At 38.6% G+C, this 21768-nt stretch overlaps 2 protein-coding genes and 1 non-coding gene across 3 annotated transcripts; 1 reads left to right on the top strand and 2 right to left on the bottom strand.

The window, feature by feature from the left end:
- Positions 1-2915: 2915 nt before the first annotated feature.
- LOC130962960 (uncharacterized) lies at positions 2916-3269 on the bottom strand. The gene has a single exon (XM_057889117.1). It carries the CDS (start codon positions 3267-3269, stop codon positions 2916-2918), a length of 354 nt encoding a protein of 117 aa, XP_057745100.1.
- A 9662-nt stretch (positions 3270-12931) lies between these two features.
- On the top strand, positions 12932-13533 carry LOC130962959 (uncharacterized). The gene is made up of 2 exons (XM_057889115.1): positions 12932-13118; positions 13199-13533. Exons 1-2 carry the CDS (start codon positions 12932-12934, stop codon positions 13531-13533), a joined length of 522 nt encoding a protein of 173 aa, XP_057745098.1.
- Positions 13534-21231: 7698 nt separating this feature from the next.
- LOC130964069 (small nucleolar RNA R71) lies at positions 21232-21339 on the bottom strand. Its single transcript, XR_009080180.1, has one exon. It is a non-coding gene; the product is annotated as a small nucleolar RNA R71 (small nucleolar RNA).
- Between the last annotated feature and the right edge of the window lie 429 nt (positions 21340-21768).

Raw genomic sequence — 21768 nt, 5'->3', positions numbered from 1 at the left:
TTTTTTTTTAAAAAGGAATAATAAAAGATGCAATTCTAGTGAAAAAAAAGGATAAATTCTTCCTAATCTAAGCAACAAAATAAACCTTTAGTTGTTCAAACTCGAAAAATCCCCGGCAACGGCGCCAAAAACTTGGTGCACGAAATTGCAATCACACTTTTGCAATCCGCACAACTAACCAGCAAGTGCACTGGGTCGTCCAAGTAATACCTTACGTGAGTAAGGGTCGATCCCACAGAGATTATTGGTTTGAAGCAATCTATGTTTATTTTATTAATCTTAGTTAGGATGTCAATAAGGTTATTTGAATTTAATTGTAAGAAGTAAAAGTGTTTGGGATAAGTAATTGTTACTTTATTAATGAAGAATATGTTGGGGTTTTGGAGATGCTTTGTCCTCTGAACTTCGACTCTTCCTTGAAATCCTTTTCCACACGCAAGGCTCCTTCCATGGCAAGCTGTATGTAGGGTGTCACCATTGTCAGTGGCTACCTCCCATCCTCTCAGTGAAAATGGTCCAGATGCTCTGTCACAGCACGGCTAATCAGCTGTTGGTTCTCGATCATGTTGGAATAGGATCCATTGATCCTTTTGCGTTTGTCATCACGCCCAGCACTCGCGAGTTTGAAGCTCGTCACAGCCATTCAATCCTTGAATCCTACTCGGAATACCACAGACAAGGTTTAGACCTTCCGGATCCTCAAGAGTGGCCGCCATCAATTCTAGCTTATACCACGAAGATTCTGATTAAGGAATCTAAGAGAAGCTCATTCAGTCTGATGTAGAACGGAGGTGGTTGTCAGGCACACGTTCGTGGATCTGAGGAAGGTGATGAGTGTCACGGATCATCACCTTCTTCATGTTTAAGCGCGAATGAACATCTTAGATAGGAACAAGCGTGTTTAAATGGAAAACAAAGGTAATTGTATTAATTCATCGAGACGCTGCATAGCTCCTCACCCCTAACAATGGAGTTTAGAGACTCATGCTGCCAAAAGGTACAAATTTTAGATCTAAAATGTCATGAGGTGCAAAGTAAATCTCTAGAAGTTGTTTAAATAGTAAACTAGTAACCTAGGGTTGCAGAAAATGAGTAAACTATGATAGATAGTACAGAAATCCACTTCTGGGGCCCACTTGGTGCGTGCTGGGGCTGAGACTTAAGCTTCTCACGTGCCTGGGGCTGTTTTGGGCGTTCAACTCCAGGTTGTAACCTGTTTCTGGCGTTGAACTCCAGCTTGTAACCTGTTTCTGGCGCTGGACGCCAGACAGCAGCATGATACTGGCGTTTAACGCCAGTTTACATCATCTATCTTCGCGCAAAGTATAGACTATTTTATATTGCTGGAAAGCCCTGGATGTATACTTTCCAACGCCGTTGAGAGCGCGCCAATTGTACTCTTGTAGCTCTAGAAAATCCATTTCGAGTGCAGGGAGGTCAGAATCCAGCAGTATCAGCAGTCCTTTTTCAGCCTAACTCAGATTTTTGCTCAGCTCCCTCAATTTCAGCCAGAAAATACCTGAAATCACAGAAAAACACACAAACTCATAGTAAAGTCCAGAAATATAATTTTTGCCTAAAAACTAATAATATTCTACTAAAAACTAATTAAAACATACTAAAATCTACATGAAATTACCCCCAAAAAAGCGTATAAAATAGCCGCTCATCAGTGCGCACATGGGCGGATGTGGCTGTGCTGATGGCACAATGTTTGCCCAGAATACGCACAACTCTCGGGTCTATGAACCAGGCGCTGGTTGCAAGAATGGTGGCGTGCACACGCATGGTGCGCGCACGCACGGATGTGGAAGTGAGCAGATGGGCGCGAAGGCGGTAGGTGCACCTACGCGGCAATGGAGTTGTGCTCCCAGCATAGTGCCAGCCTAGTGTTGCCACAACTCTCTGGAAAAGATACGAGAGATGCGTGCAGGGCGATCGGCGCGGAAGCGCACTGTGCGCTTGCGTGTCGGTTCGGGAAATAGCAGATCGGCGCGTACGTGCTAGGTGCGCGCACGCGCGGAGGTATTTATGCGCGGGCCAAAATGCTGACTCAGTGCTGGCCAAACTCTTTGGAATTTGGCACCAGAGGCTGCATCCGCATATGGGCGCGCATGCGTACAGCGTGCGGGCACCCCCCTTTTTTTCATGGACATGAAAAATGCACATTTATCACAATTTCCGTAGGTAGCTAGCCAAAGGGGCCAAAAGCACCCAAAACTCCATGTATAACCTAAAAATTGGGGTGTTTGCTACCATACCAACAACCTATCTATTTAGAAATAGTGCAAATTCTCATAAGCAATCCATCCAAGGGAACTTCAATTAAATATAACTAAACAATTCAATAGCTAAGCAATCACAAATCAATTATGTACAAAAGAGTCAAAAGGATAGATCTCACCATGATGGGGTGTCTCCTACCTAGCACTTTTGTTTAATATCCTTAAGTTGGACCTTCACTAGCTCAATTTGCTTTGCCGAGAGGAGGATCTTCCAAGAGGAATACCTCAATCTCCTTGTTTCTCCTCATTTGCTCACCATGATACAACTTGAGACGGTGCCCATTAACCTTGAAGATATCGGAACATGAGGGATGGCGCAAGTGGTAGATGACAAACCCCAATTTGACGGTTTATCTTGTATTGAATTTAGGGGATTTTATCACCTTTTACCCACATTTATTCAATGAAATAGCATGGTTTTGTATATTCTCCTTTAATTGTGCTTAAGAGTGAAAACATGCTTTTTAGGTCATAAAATAGCTAAATCTAATTCTCCTTGATTCCATTAGATGCCTTGATATGTTTGTTAAGTGATTTAAGGTTTAGGAGGCAAAGATTGGATCAAGGGAATGAAGAAAGAAGCATGAAAAGTTGGAGAACTCATGAAGAAATGAAAGAACCGGAAAGCTGTCAGTAGACTCCATATGGTTCTGCTTTTTCTACTTGATAGGATCCTTCCCATCTTGACCTTAGTTTTCCAGGCAACAATCTCAATCTTGAGTTGTAAAGGAGGACTAGATCGCCGGCTTTAAACTCTCTTCTTCTTATGTTCTTGTCATGCACGGCTTTCATTTTCTCCTTGTAAAGTCTAGAGTTCTCATAGGCTTCTAGTCTGAAACACTCTAATTCCTCCAATTGAAGCTTTCTCTCAATTCCAGCTCCACCCAAGCTTGGATTGCACTCCTTGACGTCCCAATATGCTCTATCCTCGACTTCCACCGGTAGATGGCAAGCTTTACCATACACCAACCGAAAGGGGCTCATGCCAATCGGCGTTTGTATGCCGTTCGGTAGGCCCAAAGTGCATCGGTAAGCTTGGCACTCCAATCCTTTCTATTAGGCTTCACAATCCTTTCCAACACACGCTTGATCTCCCGGTTGGAAACTTTGGCTTGGCCGTTTGTTTGTGGGTGATAGGCCATGGCTACTTTATGTATGATACTGTATTTCTTCATTAGTCCCTCCATTCTTTTTGTTGCAAAAGTGTGAACCTTGGTCACTCACGATTGCTTGTGGTGATCCAAAATGACAAATTATGTTATTTCTTACAAAAGAAAGGACAACATTAGCATCGTTCGTCCGGGTGGGTATCGCTTCCACCCATTTGGACACATAATCAATGGCAAGTAAAATGTAGAGAAAACCGTTAGAGTTTGGGAATGGCCCCATAAAGTTAATACCTCATACGTCAAAGATTTCACAAAATAGTATAGTTTGTTGGGATATTTCATCCTTTTTGGAGATATTACCAAACCTAAGGCAATGAGAACAAGATTTACAAAAGAAAGAAGAGTCCTTGAAAATAGTTGGCTACCAAAATCCACAATCAAGGATTTTCCTTGCCGTCCTTTGAGGTCCATAATGTCCACCTCCCTCGGAGGAATGGCAAGCTTCCAAGATTGAGTGGAATTCGGTTTGTGGAATGCACCTCCGAATTACTTGGTCTGCTCCACATCTCCAAAGGTACGGGTCATCCCATACATAGTATTTGGATTCGCTTTTTAGCTTATCCTTTTGATGCTTGGAGATATTGGGAGGAAAGGTGCGGGATACCAAGTAATTGGCCATTGGTGCATACCAAGGAATGGCCTCCGAGATTGCATGCAAGCCCTCAAGGGGAAAAGAATCATTAATAGGAGTGGCATCGCCTTTATTGTGTTCAAGGCGACTTAAGTGATCCGCCACTAGGTTTTGCGAACCACTCCTATCTTTGATTTCCATGTCAAATTCTTGCAATAATAGAACCCGTCTAATCAATCTCGGCTTGGATTCCTTTTTAGAGAACAAATACTTTAACGCCGCATGATCCAAATACACTACTACCTTAGAACTAAGAAGATAAGCTCGGAATTTATCCAAAGCAAAAACAATAGCCAAGAGTTCTTTTTCGGTAGTAGTGTAGTTGGATTGGGCTCCATCTAGTGTTTTTGATGCATAGGCTATGACATATGGATTCTTATCCTCACGTTGTGCTAACGCGGCTCCCACCGCATAGTTTGAAGCATCACACATTATTTCTAACGGTCGACTCCAATCCGGCCCTCTCACGATGGGAGCTTGGGTCAATGCTACCTTGAGCTTGTCAAAAGCCTCAATGCACTCCTTGCTTAGATCAAACTCAATGTCCTTTAGCAACAATCAAGATAGTGGCAATGCTACCTTACTAAAGTCCTTGATAGATCTTCGGTAAAATCCTGCATGTCCAAGGAACGAACGGACTTTCCTCTCGGAGGAGGGGTAAGGCAAGCTAGATATAACATTGATATTTGCGGGATCTATGAAAATGCGTTCTCTGGAAATAATATGTCCTAAAACAATGCCTTGCCTAACCATAAAATGGCACTTTTCAAAATTTAAGACAAGGTTTGATTTAGTGCATCTTTCCAAGACTTTTTCAAGATTAGCCAAGCAACGATCAAAAGAATGACCATATACGCTAAAGTCATCCATGAAAAATTCCATACATTGCACTAGGAAATCCGCAAATATGCTCATCATGCACCTTTGGAAAGTTGCCAGTGCATTGCATAAGCCGAATGGCATACGCTTATAGGCATAAGTTCTAAAGGGGCAAGTAAATGTTGTTTTTTCTTGGTCCTCTAGAGCAATGTGTATTTGGAAGTACCCCGAATAGCCGTCTAGAAAACAATAATGAGATTTACCGGATAACCGATCAAGCATTTGATCGATAAACGGTATAGGAAAATGATCCTTTCTAGTGGTCGTGTTCAACCTTCGGTAGTCAATGCACACTCGCCAAGAGTTTAGCACCCTTGTTGCTATAAGCTCTCCGTTCTCATTTTTAATGGTGGTCACCCCGGACTTCTTTGGCACAACTTGAATGGGACTCACCCGTTCACTATCCGAAATGGGGTAGAAGATGTCCGCTTCTAATAACCGGGTAACCTCTTTTTTCACAACCTCTAGAATGGTAGGATTTAGTCGCCTTTGAGGTTGTTAAACAGGTCTAGCTCCTTCCTCTAGGAATATTCGGTGCTCGCATACTTGGGGGCTTATTCCCATTAGATCCGCTAAGCTCCACCCTATTGCCCTTTTATTCTTCCTCAAAACACATAGCAACTTTTCTTCTTGTGGAGAAGTGAGTTCCTTTGCAACAATTACCAGGAACTTGTGGGCTTCATCAAGGTATGAGTACTTTAGGTAGGGCGGTAGTGGCTTCAATTCTAGCTTTTGGCCTTGACTTGACACTTGAACTTCCGGAGGGTCCGGATTGGGTAATATGTTCACTTCACTTGGGTCTTCACTTACTTCTTCAATCATATACTTATCATCTAACTTTGCATAATGCACTTCGGCCACAATGTTGTCAATTAGATCACACCGGAATATGGAATGGTTCTCCGATGGGTGCTTCATGGCTTCTTCTAAGCTAAAACTCACGACTCTCCCATCTATCTCAAATGAGTAGGTTCCCGAATGGGCATCCAACTTGAATCTAGAGGTCCTCAAAAATGGCCTCCCCCAGTAGGATAGATTATGTCCTTTCAGCTCCACTTGATGACATCTTAAGGACATAAAAATCGATTGGAAACACCAACCCTTTTATGTTCACCAATACGTCTTCCGCCACACCCATCACGGTTATTATGCTCTTATCCACTAAGACAAACCTAGCCACCGACCGACTCAATGGTGGTAGCTTCAATAAACAATAAATGGAAAGAGGCATAATACTAACGCATGCACCGAGATCACACATACAATCAAGGAATTGAACTCCATCTACGGTACAAGTAACCATGCATGGGCCCGGATCATCATGCTTCTCGGGAAATGCTCCTATCAAAGCCGAAATAGAACTCTCCAATGGAATAGTTTCTAACTCATGGATTCTATCTTTGTTCATACATAAATCCTTGAGAAATTTTACATACTTAGGTACTTGATGGATAACGTCAAAGAGAGGAATAGTTACCTTAACTTTCTTGAACATCTCCACCATTTTGGGGTCAAGTTTTACACGCTTCCTAGCTTTCCTTGTTAAAGTTGGAAATGGGATTGGTTGAGAAATTTCTTCCTCCAAGGCATCCTCAACTTTGGAGACTTCATTTGTTGGTTGAAAGATTTCATCTTCAACTACCACTTGTGCTTCTTCTTCCTCTTCAACTTCTTCTATCTCAATTCCCTCATCATCTTGAGTTACTATTATAGGGCTTGGTTCCTTTTTTCTTCCTTTCTTGCAATTGTGTTTCGGATCTCAGGGTAATGGCATTGATGCCACCCTTGGGATTGGGTACAGGTTGTGAAGGAATAGCACTAGAACTCGAGGCTTGAGGGTTGAAAGTAGAAGGTGGTTCCATGCGTGCAAGAAGAGCTTGTAGAGTAGAGGTTAGACTGGTAAGATCGGAGGCAAGTTTAGTTTGAAGTTCTTTTTGGCCTTTGAGAATGGCATGGAGTGTATCATCTTGATTGGGAGAAGTGGAAGGGTATGTGATTTGAGGGTCTTGTGGTTGATTGGGTTGAGGTGGTTGTCTTTGGTGTGGTGGTTGGTAGGTTTGGTAATTTCTTGCTTGGTTTTGTTGAGGGTATGGTTGATTTTGTGGGTATCGATTTTGTGAGTTGTTGTTGTTCCATCTTTGGTTGCCTCCATTATCCCTTCCTCCTTCTTGGTAAATTGCCTCCTTGGTGAGGGTACCCTTGGTTGAAATTACCGCCTTGTTGGTAGTATCCTTGATTCGGGCGGTCATAGAAGTTATGAGTAGCCGCCAAGGTGTTATCTTCTTGAAGGCTTGGACATTCGTTCGTATAGTGGGAATAGCAAGAACAAATGCCACAGACTTTTTGGGGGACCAATTGTTGACTATGTTGTTGAGGGGGTGGTAGAGGTTGAGGTTGTTGTTGAGGTTTGTTGTTGACCAAGTTGAAGTTGCTTTGGAATGTTTGTCATCTCACCCAAGGATTTGGCAAGGGTGGAAGTTTCACTACTAGTGGAGACTTCATTTACGGTCTTTGGGCGGTTAATTCTCTGTCTAGCATGTTGAGTGGACTCGACCAAGTCGCCAATGAGTTGCCAAGCCTCCTCTGCCGTCCTATACTTAGACAAAGAACCGTTGCTTGAGGCATCCAATAAATTCTTGTCTTGCTTTCTCATTCCTTGTCATATGTAGCTAAGCAAAACTTGAGTATCAATCATGTGGTTAGGACAAGAGTCAAGGAGCTTGCGAAACCGCTCCGAATACTCGTATAGAGTCTCCGTTTTGCCTTGTACAATCATAGAGATCTCTTTTCTTAGCTTGTCCGTCATTTTCGTGGGCAAGAATTTATCGAAGAATGCTCTTCTAAGCAAGTCCCAATTGGCAACAACATCACTAGGCAAAGTGTAAAACCACTCCTTGACTCTTCCCTCAAGAGAGAATGGGAAGGCGAACAACCATATAGCAACTTCATCGGATCCTTCCCACCTAGTTGTTGAGCATACACCATGAAAGTCCTTGAGGTGTCTAATAGGATCTTGTGCGGGAAGTCCATGAAACTTAGGTAAGAGATGAATCAATGCGGTCTTGAGTTCAAAATTCGCATTCAAGTTTGGATGAAGCACATGAAGAGGTTGAAGAACAAAGTCCGGTGCACCCGCTTCCTTGAGAGTAACCCTCCTTGAAGTGGCCATAGTGTCGCACCTAGATCAAGAGAAGAAGTATTAGTAGTATCAAAGGAAGAATAGCTAGTGCCTTCTTCGGATGACGGTTCGGAGTCCACTTTGGATAGGGTTGGTGAATTGGTATAAACCTTTTCAACCTCCTCAAAGGTTAACCACCTCCGAGCTTGCCTTAGGTGAAGTAAAGTTCTTTCTATTTCCGGATCAAATGGTGCTAAGCTCTGATTCGGTAGTGAACGCATCATACAATGAAGGGAATATAAAACTCATGACAACAAATGGAATTAAGCAAATATCAATCCTAACTAGCAATAAAATAAACAAACAATCAAGAGAAATTGCAAGTATGTACATATACACATATTCACACTAAACAATAACATGGCACATATAAGCAACTCCCCGGCCATGGCGCCATTTTGATGAATGTTATTTTTATGTTGGTATAGAAGTGACAATAAGCCCAATCGCAAGTATAGTCTAACCAACATGTAAATTCCGCATCAAACAATTCTACAATCTATATTCGAGAGTATGAGTCCCGAGTCGTCCTCCCTAGGAATCGCCTTAGAATGCACATTATTGATTAGGAAGTCCTTTGTGATTTTTGAGAGTTGGTACGAGAATGTAAGCTAACAATAGTAGACAACAATTAATCAAGATAAAAGCCTTGGCCAAAGGTGAATATTAGAAGTCCTATCATTATAGTTTCCCTTAATTGTGATAGTAATTGAGTGTTGCTTCACTTAGTTAACCCCTAATATTGGAGGAAAGTCAAGTGAGAGGAACTAACTTGAGCCACAAGTCCTAGCCTAACCCATAGGAAGTTTAGCTTTAGTGCACTCCAAACCAATTAGCAATTCTCAATTCTCAATCAACAATTGAGATCTACTACTCAAGTGTCTCCAATAATTCAACCCCTAAGCCAAGTAAGGAAATTTTACTACATAGTTAGGGTTATCATTTCATCAAACATTTGGTGAGCATTCATAGAAGACATTATGAGATTGAGAGAAATGAGTTGAATTCAAACAACAATCATCAAACAATCAAACAATTACAATGGATGATCATGAAAATACCTCAATTCATTGATCCAAATCAAAATAACAAAGCATTCATATATCTAGAATAGATGAATCAAAAGAACACAAATTGAGAATAGGAGAAGAGTGGATCTACAATTTGTATTAAAGCAAAAGTGAATTAGCAATTGATCTCACCAAGAAATCAAAGGAAAATCGCAATGGAGAGTGAAATCCTAGAGAGAGGTTGGAGCTTCTCCCTCTACCAAAAATGTAACTACCTAATGGAAAAATATCTAGAAAATGTGCCTAATGAGTGAATAGGTCTCAAGTCCTTCAATCCTTGGTCTACTTAAGCTTTTCCCGCCAGAACTCTGCCCCAAAATAGGGTTGGTAACTGCTTGAAATTGCTGGTCACATTTTCTTCTTAAAAAATCACGTGCGGCCATCGGCGCATACGCGCACAGCACGCGTACGCATCTCTGGAGGTTCTGGCTCAGCCGCTAAATACGTCGGCTCTTGGCTTCGGCTCCTTCGCACTGGTCACTTCAGTGTGTATCCACGCGTACGTGCCAGGTGCACGTGCACGCCCTTGCTCGAAATTCCAAAGCTTCAATTCCATGCTCCTTTCCTTTTTGCATGCTCCTATCCTCTCCTCCAAGCCATCCTTGCCCTATAAGCTCTGAAATCACTTAACACATGGATCACGGCATCGAATGGTAATAGAGAAGGATTAAAATATATCTAATTCAATACGAAAGAAGTATGCTTTCATCTACAAGGTGAAATTGGGAAAGAAACACCAAATCATGCATTTTTACATGAATAAGTGTGGAAGATCGTTGAAAAAACCCCCAAAATTTATATAAGATAAACCCTAAAAATGGGGTTTATCAGAAAGCTCATTTGGTTCATATTGGGAATCGGCCAAGGTATGGTTTCGGTTTCCTATATGTAGTATATGATATTCATGGACACTTAGGCTAGTGACCCATAGGATAGAATTGGACTTAAATGGTTGATGAATTGTTGGATGTTATTGTATGATGATGTTTGATGAAATGACGAATTTTGAGTTGATAATGATGATTAATAGTGATATCATAAGGATGAATGATTTGTGAAGTTGAGTAGTGGATTATGTTGATAAATGTGATGTTGGTGTCAATTGATTGGTATTATAGTTGGAAAAAATTGTTGATGAAGTTTGATATATGAGTTATAATAATGTTGATGTTGTGAATGATGGACAATGAAATTTTGATAATGTTGATGTTGTGAATGATGGACAATGAAGTTTGATATATGAGTTATAATAAGGTTGATATATGATTTTGAATAATGTTGGAATGGTTTGGGTTGGTTTGGTTGGGTTTTATGAAGGAATTGAGGAAATTCTGATTTTGGGTAAAAGTTGAATTTTGGTAAACCTTGTCTAATAATAACTCTTGCCTCGGTTTTCAAAATTGATTGAAACTTTTCTAAAATTGAAGATCTTAGAAAACCCTTTAAATCGATATAAAGTTTGTAAAATTTAAAATCTTGTAGAGGAAGTTATGATCATTCAAAGTTGGTGTTGAAAATTCGAAATTCTGCAAAGTTACAAAATTATGAGTTTTCTGGTATGTGTGCACGCACAGCCTTATGCGCACGCATATTCTGCAAAAATTGTCACCTGTGCACACGCACAGACCTATGCGTCCGTACACGCAGAGGCGGGCAGTCTTCTTGCAGTGCTGGCATAGCTTGAGCGCGCGCATACCAATAGGAAAATTGCAACCTGTGCGCACGCATACGTTGGGGAAGCCAGTCTGTTGGGGGCGCTGGCACAGGTTGTGCGAGTGAACAGACCTTTGTATGTTTTGACACCTATGCGTACGCACACTTTTAAAAATTTCCTGGATGTGCGCACGCACACCCCTGTGTGGATGCACACGCCCTGTTTCTCAAATTTTGCTTTGTTTTCAACTATTTCACCTTCTTGACGAGGTTGTAAGCTTCTATAACACCTTTTTAAGACCTTTGGGCATATTTTTAGATACTCAAACCTGGGAAATAGTTTAAGGGTTTTAGACGCTATTATTTGGAAAAGTTAGCAAACAGAGTATTAGGTTTCTGGTGTACTGAGGAAGGCTTGATGATGTGTGATGAATGAAGTGATGGATCCATCTTGCACTAAAAATATTTTTGAAAACCACTGTGCTACTTTTCATTGAGATTATGATACGTTATGCGCCCGGCAGGGGCCGAGGTCGGATCCCGCCTGTCGAGGTAGTGGCGGCGGCGTAAGGGCGGTGGTTCATCCTGCTTGTGCTTAGATCTGAGGTCGGAGGTATTACATCCCGCTAGCATCCCTTCAGATCATCAGAGCGTACAGGCACAAAACCCTGGATAGTGATCCGAGCACTATATCTCGAGGGCACCCCACACCATGATTTCAAAGGGCAACATCTTCATGGAGATGTGTCGGGTTGGCAGTTGAACTGACAATGTGATATCACAGCCAGTAGGGCAGGCATTCATCACATGCATTTTCTATCTGTTTGTATGCTTTGCCGACTTGATATTGATTTCCTATCTGTATAACATGTCTAATTGCTATTTGAATTAACTGCTATATATGCCTCTACATGTGTTTTACTTGTATTGTATATACCTGTGTTTTCTACTAGGATTGAGGAGGTTCGGAAGGCGACGGCAATGGGATCGCATGGAGGTTAGGTTGGTGAAGGCTGTGGGACAGCGGTGTTCAGCTAGATTAGAAATCCCTTAAGATAGATTACCCTTTATGGTGCAATGGTTTAAGTTTTGTTAAGGATGTACATATTATGCTTATTTATCTTAGAATGCTTTAAGCTTGAATCTTGTGATGGATATGGAGTCTAGGATTGCCTTTGGCGTCCCGGGGTCTTATATCCTACATCACTGGGAACTGTTACCATACTGAAAACCTCCGGTTCTCATACCATATTTCTGTTGTATTTTTCAGATGCAGATCTCAACCCACCTCGGTGAGTTGTCTGTTTGGTAACAGGAGTGGAGGATCTAGATATCATTTGAAGTCTGTCACTTTTGTATTTTGTTTAGCCTAGAGGCTTGTATTTGAGAGAACAAAACTTGTATAAGCTGTTTTTACTGTCTGGTTTTATATATGGTCTGTATCTGGCAAGTCGGCTTAAACTCCGCGAGTTGTGGCTAGAGTCTTGTGATATTATACTATTATACTATGGTGTTGTGTTATTCTATACATGTTCTTTATGATTTAAGTCAGTAGTTTCCTTAGTACATTTTGTGCTTTTAAAATCCATATTTTGAGCTATATTCTTCATCAGATTTCTAGATATTACTAATTCCTTTTATATAATATATGTAAAAGCTTAGAACTGTCATAACCTTTGATTAACCTTTGTTTTACGACGCGAGGTAAGGCTTAGGCTAATTAGGGTGTTACATTTAGTGGTATCAGAGCGGTTCGTCCTCATGAGCCTGAGGGATGGACCGATTGTGCTTCATTGCATACTCTATGTGTCTTTTCTTTCATGCTATTTAGGTTATCTACTTGATATTTTATAGCATGCTTGTTTGTGAGTGCCTGTTTGGGCTAATTGAAATACTATGCTTTTGATATTGGGAGTGCTCACCTCGATATCGATTGTTTGGTGTAGACAGGAAACCCAATAGCCACTCGCAGACGAGGTCGAGCATGTTCACGAGAAAGTAGGAATGAGCAATTGGCTAATAACCATGCCGAGTTCTTGGCGGCGATGACGAACCTGACGAACACCATGGAAGCGAATGCTACTGTAACTCTGCAAGTTGTACAAAGGTCAATCCAACCGGCCGGAAGTGGAAACGAAAACGGAGAAGGTGCTGAGGACAGCTTGAGAGGTGTTCCGAGAACTCTAGCTGTTTTTGGAAGGTTGACCCGCCAGTTTTCAATGGTTCGACAAACCATACTGAAGCAGACAACTGGTTTCAAGCTGTGGCGCGTGCATTGCTAACTCAACATGTATCGTATGACAAGTTCGTGGAATATGTGACTTATCAACCAGTGGGAGAAGCTCAGCAATGGTGGCAAGAAAAGTGCCTACTGCTAGACCAACAGAACGTGAACATTACCTGGGCATTATTCGAGGAAGTTTTCTACCGGAAGTACTTTTATGAGTCATTAGGGAAGGCCAGAGAATTGGAGCTCTTGCAGCTGAAGCAAGGGTCCATGACTATAGCAGAATACACCAGCAAGTTTGAGGAATTCTTTAGGTTCTCGAGGATAAGTCAGGGTACTCCTGAGTCTTATGAGGAATGGAAATGCATCAGATACGAAGTGGGGTTGAGAGAGGATAATCTGGCGTGCTGTGGCTCCACTGAAGATGAGGAGATTTTCTGAATTGGTGGACACGGCAAGGTTTGTTGAGGAATATGTAAGGATGGTAGCCTCGTCAAGAAATACTCATGGGCGAAATACTAGTAGGAAACGCAACGATTACCTTGGACCAAGGGGACAAGACTTCAAGAAAGATGGACATACTCCCCAGCATCTACAAGGTCAAGGGAACTTCAGAAGGGGCAACAAAGCTAAGTTTCATCAGGCGAAAGGAAATGGTCAATGCTATAATTGTGGGAAACCTGGGCATATATCTAAGTTTTGTCGCCGTGGGAGGAACGGAGATGAGGGTCAGAATCAACAGTCAGGCCATGTGTGTACTTTGGATGCACATGATGCGACGGGGTCGTATCCTCCGATGAGAGGTAAGCGTATGCTTTGAGTTTTATCTTGCCTAGACCTGAGGATAGCTTGGTTCTATCTTTTGTAAAGCCGTCGTTAGGGTTACAAGTGCTTAGGGTTTTGTTAGGAGTAAACTGTGAGAAAAGACGATTCTAGTGGCGGTAGTCGAGAAATTTGGACTTGTGATGACGAATGATCATAGTGGACGTTCTGGAATGGGTTACAAGTATGACTAGAAGTCTTGGCGGTTCCCTGCATGGGTGATAGGTGTGGTTCAGCACTAGTGGCAACGAAAGTACTGACTGGCGCCTTTGCAGTTTTTAAACTATGTTTTTTGCGGTTTTAAGGTTTAGGATGATTTCTAATTTGGTTTGGAACTTTGGCTTAAATAATTTGGTTTTTAAAGTTAGTCGAAACTCTTGATTTAAGAGATATAGTTTAAACGAACAATGAGTTCTCTGATTTTGTTCAATTGTGAAAATGGTTTCCCACTTCTCTTATAAAAAGGGATTCAATTTGAGAAGTTTTAATTTAAGAAAATCATGATTTGAAGAAGGCAACTTCCAACTAAACTATTTTGACTCCTTTCAGGAAACTCAATAGTAATCTGGTCTAGAAAGAACTGTTTTGAATGATTTGGTTTCAAAACTAAGATTGGAACTTTGATCAAATGATACGATTTAAAAAGGAAAAGTGAGTCCTATGATTTTGTTAAATTGTGATTTTGGATTGTAAATATTAATTTAACAAACAGGGATTTAAATGGAAAAGGTTTTGATTTAAAGGTTTCAATGAATTTAGGCAAATCATGCTTTAAATTATTTGATTTACAAATAAACGGTTTTTGACTCTTTCGATAAGGTTTTAACAATGGACTCATTTGGATTGAAGTTATTTTAAAGGTTTTGATAAATATTACAAAATCGGTATTTGATTTAAGAAAAATTTTTGGATTCTTAATGACGATAATCAGAGTGACGCATCGGAAGTGGTACGCTAAGTTGTCGACATGTGAGTTCTGGAAGGAGTAAATAAAGTTATTAGGTCACGTTGTCAGCAAAAGAGGAATAACCGTAGATCCTTCTAAGGTGGAAATGGTGATGGAATAGGAAAGACCAACAAGCGGTGACGAAAGTCAGAAGCTTCTTGGGTTTAGCCGGATATTCCCAGAGAATCATTGAAGGATTTTCCTGGATTGCGCTACCGATGATTAAGTTGACAAGAAAGAAGGTGCCTCTTGTGGGCGTCGGAGTGTGAAGAGAGTTTCCAAACTTTGAAGCAGAAGTTAACGTCAACACCTGTTTTGATCTTACCGGAACCGCATGAACCGTTTGAAGTGTACTGTGATGCTTCTCTGAAGGGTTTATGTTGCGTGTTGATGCAACACAGGAATGTGGTGTCTTATGATGGCGTCAGCTGAGACCGTATGAGGTGGACTACCCAACTCATGACTTTGAAATTAGCGGCATTTGTGTTGGCACTGAAGATTTAGAAGCACCACTTGTAAGGAATAAGGTTTAGCGTCTTTTCTGATGATAAGATTCTCAAGTACATCTTTGATCAGAAAGGGCTTAATACGTGTTAGAGAAGATGGATGGAGTTGCTTAAGGACTACGATTTTGAAATGAATTATCACCCTGGAAAGGTCAATATGGTAGCAGACGCTTTGAGTCGGAAATCTTTAACAATTGCTTGGAGGAGTATTAAGGAAGAGGAGCTAGTGGATAAGTTGTGGATCTTAAGATGGACATTGGTGAGGTTGCCGGAAAAACTTGTTTGAACCAGTTGCAGACTTCAAGTACGTTCAAGACGGAGATTCAAAGGGACTCAGCAAGATGAGCAGAAGTTTCAGAAACTGTGCCAACAAGTTGGTGATAAGAGGCGTGAAGGATTGTGGAAATATAAGGGGAGAATTTGCATACCGGATGTCGGGAGGTTGAGGCAAGACTTGTTGTCAGCGGCTCACTGATGAGCGGATAATTTTTACACTTTTTGGCATTGTTTTAGGTAGTTTTTAGTAGGATCTAGCTACTTTTAGGGATGTTTTTATTAGTTTTTATGCAAAATTCACATTTCTGGACTTTACTATGAGTTTGTGTGTTTTTCTGTGATTTCAGGTATTTTTCGGCTGAAATTGAGGGACCTGAGCAAAAATCTGATAGGAGGCTGAAAAAGGACTGCAGATGCTGTTGGATTCTAACCTCCCTGCACTCGAAATGGATTTTCTGGAGCTACAGAACTCCAAATGGTGCGCTTTTAACTGCGTTGGATGGTAGACATCCAGGACTTTCCATTAATATATAATAGTCTACACTTTATTCGAGTTTAGATGATGCAACGCCAGTTTCATGCTGCATTCTGGAGTAAAACGCTAGAAACACGTCACAAATCAGAGTTAAACGCCAAAAATACGTTACAACTTGGCGTTTAACCCCAAGAGAAGCCTATGCACGTGTAAAGCTCAAGATCAGCCCAAGCACACACCAAAGTGGGCCCCAGAAGTGGATTTCTGCACTTAGACTTATTTCTGTAAACCCTAGTAGCTAGTTTAGTATAAATAGAACTTTTTACTATTGTACTAGCGTCTTATCTTTGGTCTTAGTTTTAATCGATTGTTCATCTTAGGAGACTATTGATCATGTTTTGGAGGCTGGCCTCTCAGCCATGCCTGGACCACTATCACTTATGTATTTTCAACGGTAGAGTTTCTACACACCATAGATTAAGGTGTGGAGCTCTGCTGTACCTCGAGTATTAATGCAATTACTATTGTTCTTCTATTCAATTCTTGCTTATTCTTATTCTAAGATGTTCATTCGCACTTCAACATGATGAATGTGATGATCCGTGACACTCATCACCATTCTCAACCTATGAACGCATGCCTGACAACCACCTCCGTTCTACCTTCGATTGAATGAGTATCTCTTGGATTCCTTAATCAGAATCTTCGTGGTATAAGCTAGAATCCATTGGCGGCCATTCTTGAGAATCTAGAAAGTCTAAACCTTGTCTGTGGTATTCCGAGTAGGATTCAGGGATTGAATGACTGTGACAAGTTTCAAACTCGTGAGTGTTGGGCGTAGTGACAGACGCAATAGAATCACTGAATTCTATTTCGACATGATCGAGAACCGACAGATGATTAGCCGTGCTGTGACAGAGCATTTGGACCATTTTCACTGAGAGGATGGGAAGTAGCCATTGACAACGGTGATGCCCTACATGCAGCTTGCTATGGAAAGGAGTAAGAATGATTGGATGAAGGCAGTAGGAAAGCAGAGATTCAGAAGGAACAAAGCATCTCCATGCACTTATCTGAAATTCCCACCAATGATTTACATAAGTATCTTTATCTCTATTTTATGCTTTATTTATCTTTATATTCAAAAACCATTATAACCATTTGAATCCGCCTAACTGAGATTTACAAGATGACCATAGCTTGCTTCATACCAACAATCTCCGTGGGATTGACCCTTACTCACGTAAGGTATTACTGGATGACCCAGTGCACTTGTTGGTTAGTTTTGTGAAGTTGTGATAAAGTGTGATTCACGTTTGAGAGCTCCAAATCTTTGGTGCCATTGTTGATGATCACAATTTCGTGCACCAAGTTTTTGGTGCTATTGCCGGGGATTGTTTGAGTTTGGACAACTGACGGTTCATCTTGTTGCTCAGATTAGGTAATTTTCTTCTTATTTTGTTTTCCAAAAAGTTTTCAAAAAATTTTCAAAAAAAATTTCTTTGTTTTCGTTTTTTCTAAAAATTATTTTCGAAAAAAACAAAAAAATTAATAAAATCATAAAAAACCAAAATTTTTTTGTGTTTCTTGTTTGAGTCTTGAGTCAATTTTTAAGTTTGGTGCCAATTGCATGTTTTAAAAACTTTTGCATTTTTTGAAAATTCAAGCATGTGTTCTTCATCATCTTCAAGTTGTTCTTGATAAGTCTTCTCGTTTGATCTTCATATTTTCTTGTTTTGTGTCTTTTGTTGTTTTTCATATGCATTTTTGCATTCATAGTGTCTAAGCATGAAAAATTTCTAAGTTTGGTGTCTTGCATGTTTTTCATAGTGTTCTTGGTGTTCATCTTGACATTCATAGTGTTCTTGCATGCATCATTGGTTTTGATCCAAAGTTTTCATGTTTTGGGTCATATTTGTATTTTTCTCTCTCCTCATTAAAAATTCAAAAATAAAAAAATATTTTTTCCTTATTTTACTCATAATTTTCAAAATCTTTGGGTTGACTTAGTAAAAATTTTTTAAAATAAGTTGTTTCTTGTTAGTCAAGTCAAGATTTCAATTTTAAAAATCTTATCTTTTCAAAATCTTTTTCAAAAATCAAATCTTTTTCATTTTTTTTATTTTTGAAAACTTTTTTAAAAATTGATTTTCAAAATCTTTTTCTTATCTTTATTTCAAAATTTCGAAAACTTTACTAACAATTAATGTGATTGATTCAAAAATTGAAGTTTGTTACTTTCTTGTTGCTCAGATTAGGTAATTTTCTTCTTATTTTGTTTTCCAAAAAGTTTTCAAAAATTTTTCAAAAAAAATTTTCTTTGTTTTCATTTTTTCTAAAAATTATTTTCGAAAAAAACCAAAAATATTAATAAAATCATAAAAAACCAAAATTTTTTTTTGTGTTTCTTGTTTTAGTCTTGAGTCAATTTTTAAGTTTGGTGCCAATTGCATGTTTTAAAAACTTGCATTTTTTGAAAATTCATGCATGTGTTCTTCATGATCTTCTTCATGTTGTTCTTGATAAGTCTTCTTATTTGATCTTCATATTTTCTTGTTTTGTGTCTTTTGTTGTTTTTCATATGCATTTTTGCATTCATAGTGTCTAAGCATGAAAAATTTCTAAGTTTGGTGTCTTGCATGTTTTTCTTTTCTAAAAAAAATTTCAAAAATAAGTTCTTGATGTTCATTATGATCTTCATAATGTTCTTGGTGTTCATCTTGACATTCATAGTGTTCTTGCATGCATCATTGGTTTTGATCCAAAATTTTCATGTTTTGGGTCATATTTGTGTTTTTCTCTCTCCTCATTAAAAATTCAAAAATAAAAAAAATATTTTTTCCTTATTTTACTCATAATTTTCAAAATCTTTGGGTTGACTTAGTAAAAAATTTTTAAAATAAGTTGTTTCTTGTTAGTCAAGTCAAGATTTCAATTTTAAAAATCTTATCTTTTCAAAATCTTTTTCAAAAATCAAATCTTTTTCATTTTTTTTATTTTCGAAAACTTTTTTAAAAGTTGATTTTCAAAATCTTTTTCTTATCTTTATTTCAAAATTTAGAAAACTTTACTAACAATTAATGTGATTGATTCAAAAATTGAAGTTTGTTACTTTCTTGTTGCTCAGATTAGGTAATTTTCTTCTTATTTTGTTTTCCAAAAAGTTTTCAAAAATTTTTCAAAAAAATTTTCTTTGTTTTCGTTTTTTCTAAAAATTATTTTCGAAAAAAAACCAAAAAAATTAATAAAATCATAAAAAACCAAATTTTTTTGTGTTTCTTGTTTTAGTCTTGAGTCAATTTTTAAGTTTGGTGCCAATTGCATATTTTAAAAACTTGCATTTTTCGAAAATTCATACATGTGTTCTTCATGATCTTCAAGTTGTTCTTGATAAGTCTTCTTATTTGATCTTCATATTTTCTTGTTTTGTGTCTTTTGTTGTTTTTCATATGCATTTTTGCATTCATAGTGTCTAAGCATGAAAAATTTCTAAGTTTGGTGTCTTGCATGTTTTTCTTTTCTAAAAAAAATTTTCAAAAATAAGTTCTTGATGTTCATTATGATCTTCATAATGTTCTTGGTGTTCATCTTGACATTCATAGTGTTCTTGCATGCATCATTGGTTTTGATCCAAAATTTTCATGTTTTCGGTCATATTTGTGTGTTTTTCTCTCTCCTTATTAAAAATTCAAAAATAAAAAAAATATCTTTTTCTTATTTTACTCATAATTTTCAAAATCTTTGGGTTGACTTAGTCAAAATTTTTTAAAATAACTTGTTTCTTGTTAGTCAAGTCAAGATTTCAATTTTAAAAGTCTTATCTTTTCAAAATCTTTTTCAAAAATCAAATCTTTTTCATTTTTTTTTATTTTCGAAAATTTTTTAAAAATTGATTTTCAAAATATTTTTCTTATCTTTATTTCAAAATTTCGAAAATTTTACTAACAATTAATGTGATTGATTCAAAAATTGAAGTTTGTTACTTTCTTGTTAAGAAAGGTTCAATCTTTAAATTCTAGAATCATATCTTTTAGTTTCTTGTTAGTCAAGTAATCAATTTTAATTTTAAAAATAAAATCTTTCTCAAAATATCTTTTTAATCATATATTTTCAAAAATATATTTTTCAAATCATATCTTTTTCAAAATCAATTTCAAAATCTTTTCTAACTTCTTATCTTCTCAAAATTGATTTTCAAATCTTTTTCAACTAACTAATTGACTTTTTGTTTGTTTCTTATCTTTTTCAAAACTACCTAACTACTTTTCTCTCTCTAATTTTCGAAAATTCCTCCCTCTTTTTCAAAATTCTTTTAATTAACTAATTGTTTCAAATTTTTAATTTTTAATTTTATTTCTTCTCCTAATTTTCGAAATTCTCCCCCTCTCATCTCTTTCTATTTATTTAGTTAATTACTAACACTTTTCTTCATCTAAAAATTCGAACTCTCTCTTCTCCTCTATGTTCAAATTTTTCTCATCCTTCTTCTATTCTTTTCTTCTTCTACTCACATAAAGGAATCTCTATACTGTGAAATAGAGGATTCCTCTTCTTTTTTCTGTTCTCTTCTTTTTCATATGAGCAGGAGCAAGGACAAGGACATTCTTGTTGAAGCAGATCCTGAACCTGAAAGGACTCTGAAGAAGAAGCTAAGAGAAGCTAAAGCACAACAATCCAGAGAAAACCTTACAGAGAATCTCGAAAAAGAAGACATGGCCGAACCCAATGACAATGGTGGAGGCGCAAGGAGGATGCTTGGTGATTATACTACACCTACTTCCAATTTTTATGGAAGAAGCATCTCAATCCCTGCCATTGAAGCAAACAATTTTGAGCTGAAGCCTCAACTAGTTACTCTAATGCAACAGAACTGCAAGTTCCATGGACTTCCATTAGAAGATCCCTATCATTTTTTAACTGAGTTCTTGCAGATCTGTGATACTGTTAAGACTAATGGAGTAGATCCTGAAGTCTACAGGCTCATGCTTTTCCCCTTTGCTGTAAGAGACAGAGGTAGAACATGGTTGGACTCACAACCTAAAGATAGCCTGGACTCTTGGGATAAGCTGGTCACGGCCTTCTTGACCAAGTTCTTTCCTCCTCAAAAGCTGAGCAAGCTTAGAGTGGATGTTCAGACCTTCAAGCAAAAAGATGGTGAATCCCTCTATGAAGCTTGGGAAAGATACAAGCAGATGACCAAAAAGTGTCCTTCTGACATGCTTTCAGAGTGGACCATTTTAGATATATTCTATTATGGTCTATCTGAGTTCTCTAAGATGTCACTAGACCATTCTGCAGGTGGATCCATTCACCTAAAGAAAATGCCTGCAGAAGCTCAAGAACTTATTGACATGGTTGCAAATAACCAATTCATGTACACCTCTGAGAGGAATCCGGTGAGTAATGGGACACCTCAGAAGAGGGGAGTTCTTGAAATTGATACTCTGAATGCCATATTTGCTCAGAACAAAATGTTGACCCAGCAAGTCAACATGATTTCTCAGAGTTTGAATGGATCGCAAAATGCATCCAACAGTACTAAAGAGGCACCTTCCAAAGAAGAAGCTTATGATCCTGAGAACCCTGCAATGGCAGAGGTGAATTACATGGGTGAACCCTATGGAAACACCTATAATTCCTGATGGAGATAT

The sequence above is a fragment of the Arachis stenosperma genome, chromosome 2 (genome assembly GCF_014773155.1).
Source record: "Arachis stenosperma cultivar V10309 chromosome 2, arast.V10309.gnm1.PFL2, whole genome shotgun sequence".
NCBI classification, from domain to species: Eukaryota; Viridiplantae; Streptophyta; class Magnoliopsida; order Fabales; family Fabaceae; genus Arachis; species Arachis stenosperma.
The sequence above is the reverse complement of the archived record's forward strand: the minus strand, read 5'-3'. Positions and strand labels throughout refer to the sequence as shown.

What these genes read in the sequence shown, in the direction of transcription:
- LOC130962959 (XM_057889115.1), top strand. Translation starts at nt 12,932, where the DNA reads ATGGAAGCGAATGCTACTGTAACTCTGCAAGTTGTACAAAGGTCAATC. An exon ending in CATACTGAAGCAGACAACTG is followed by an intron (nt 13,119 to 13,198) that starts GTTTCAAGCTGT and finishes CTTATCAACCAG; the next exon opens with TGGGAGAAGCTCAGCAATGG.
- LOC130962960 (XM_057889117.1), bottom strand. Translation starts at nt 3,269, where the DNA reads ATGAGCCCCTTTCGGTTGGTGTATGGTAAAGCTTGCCATCTACCGGTG.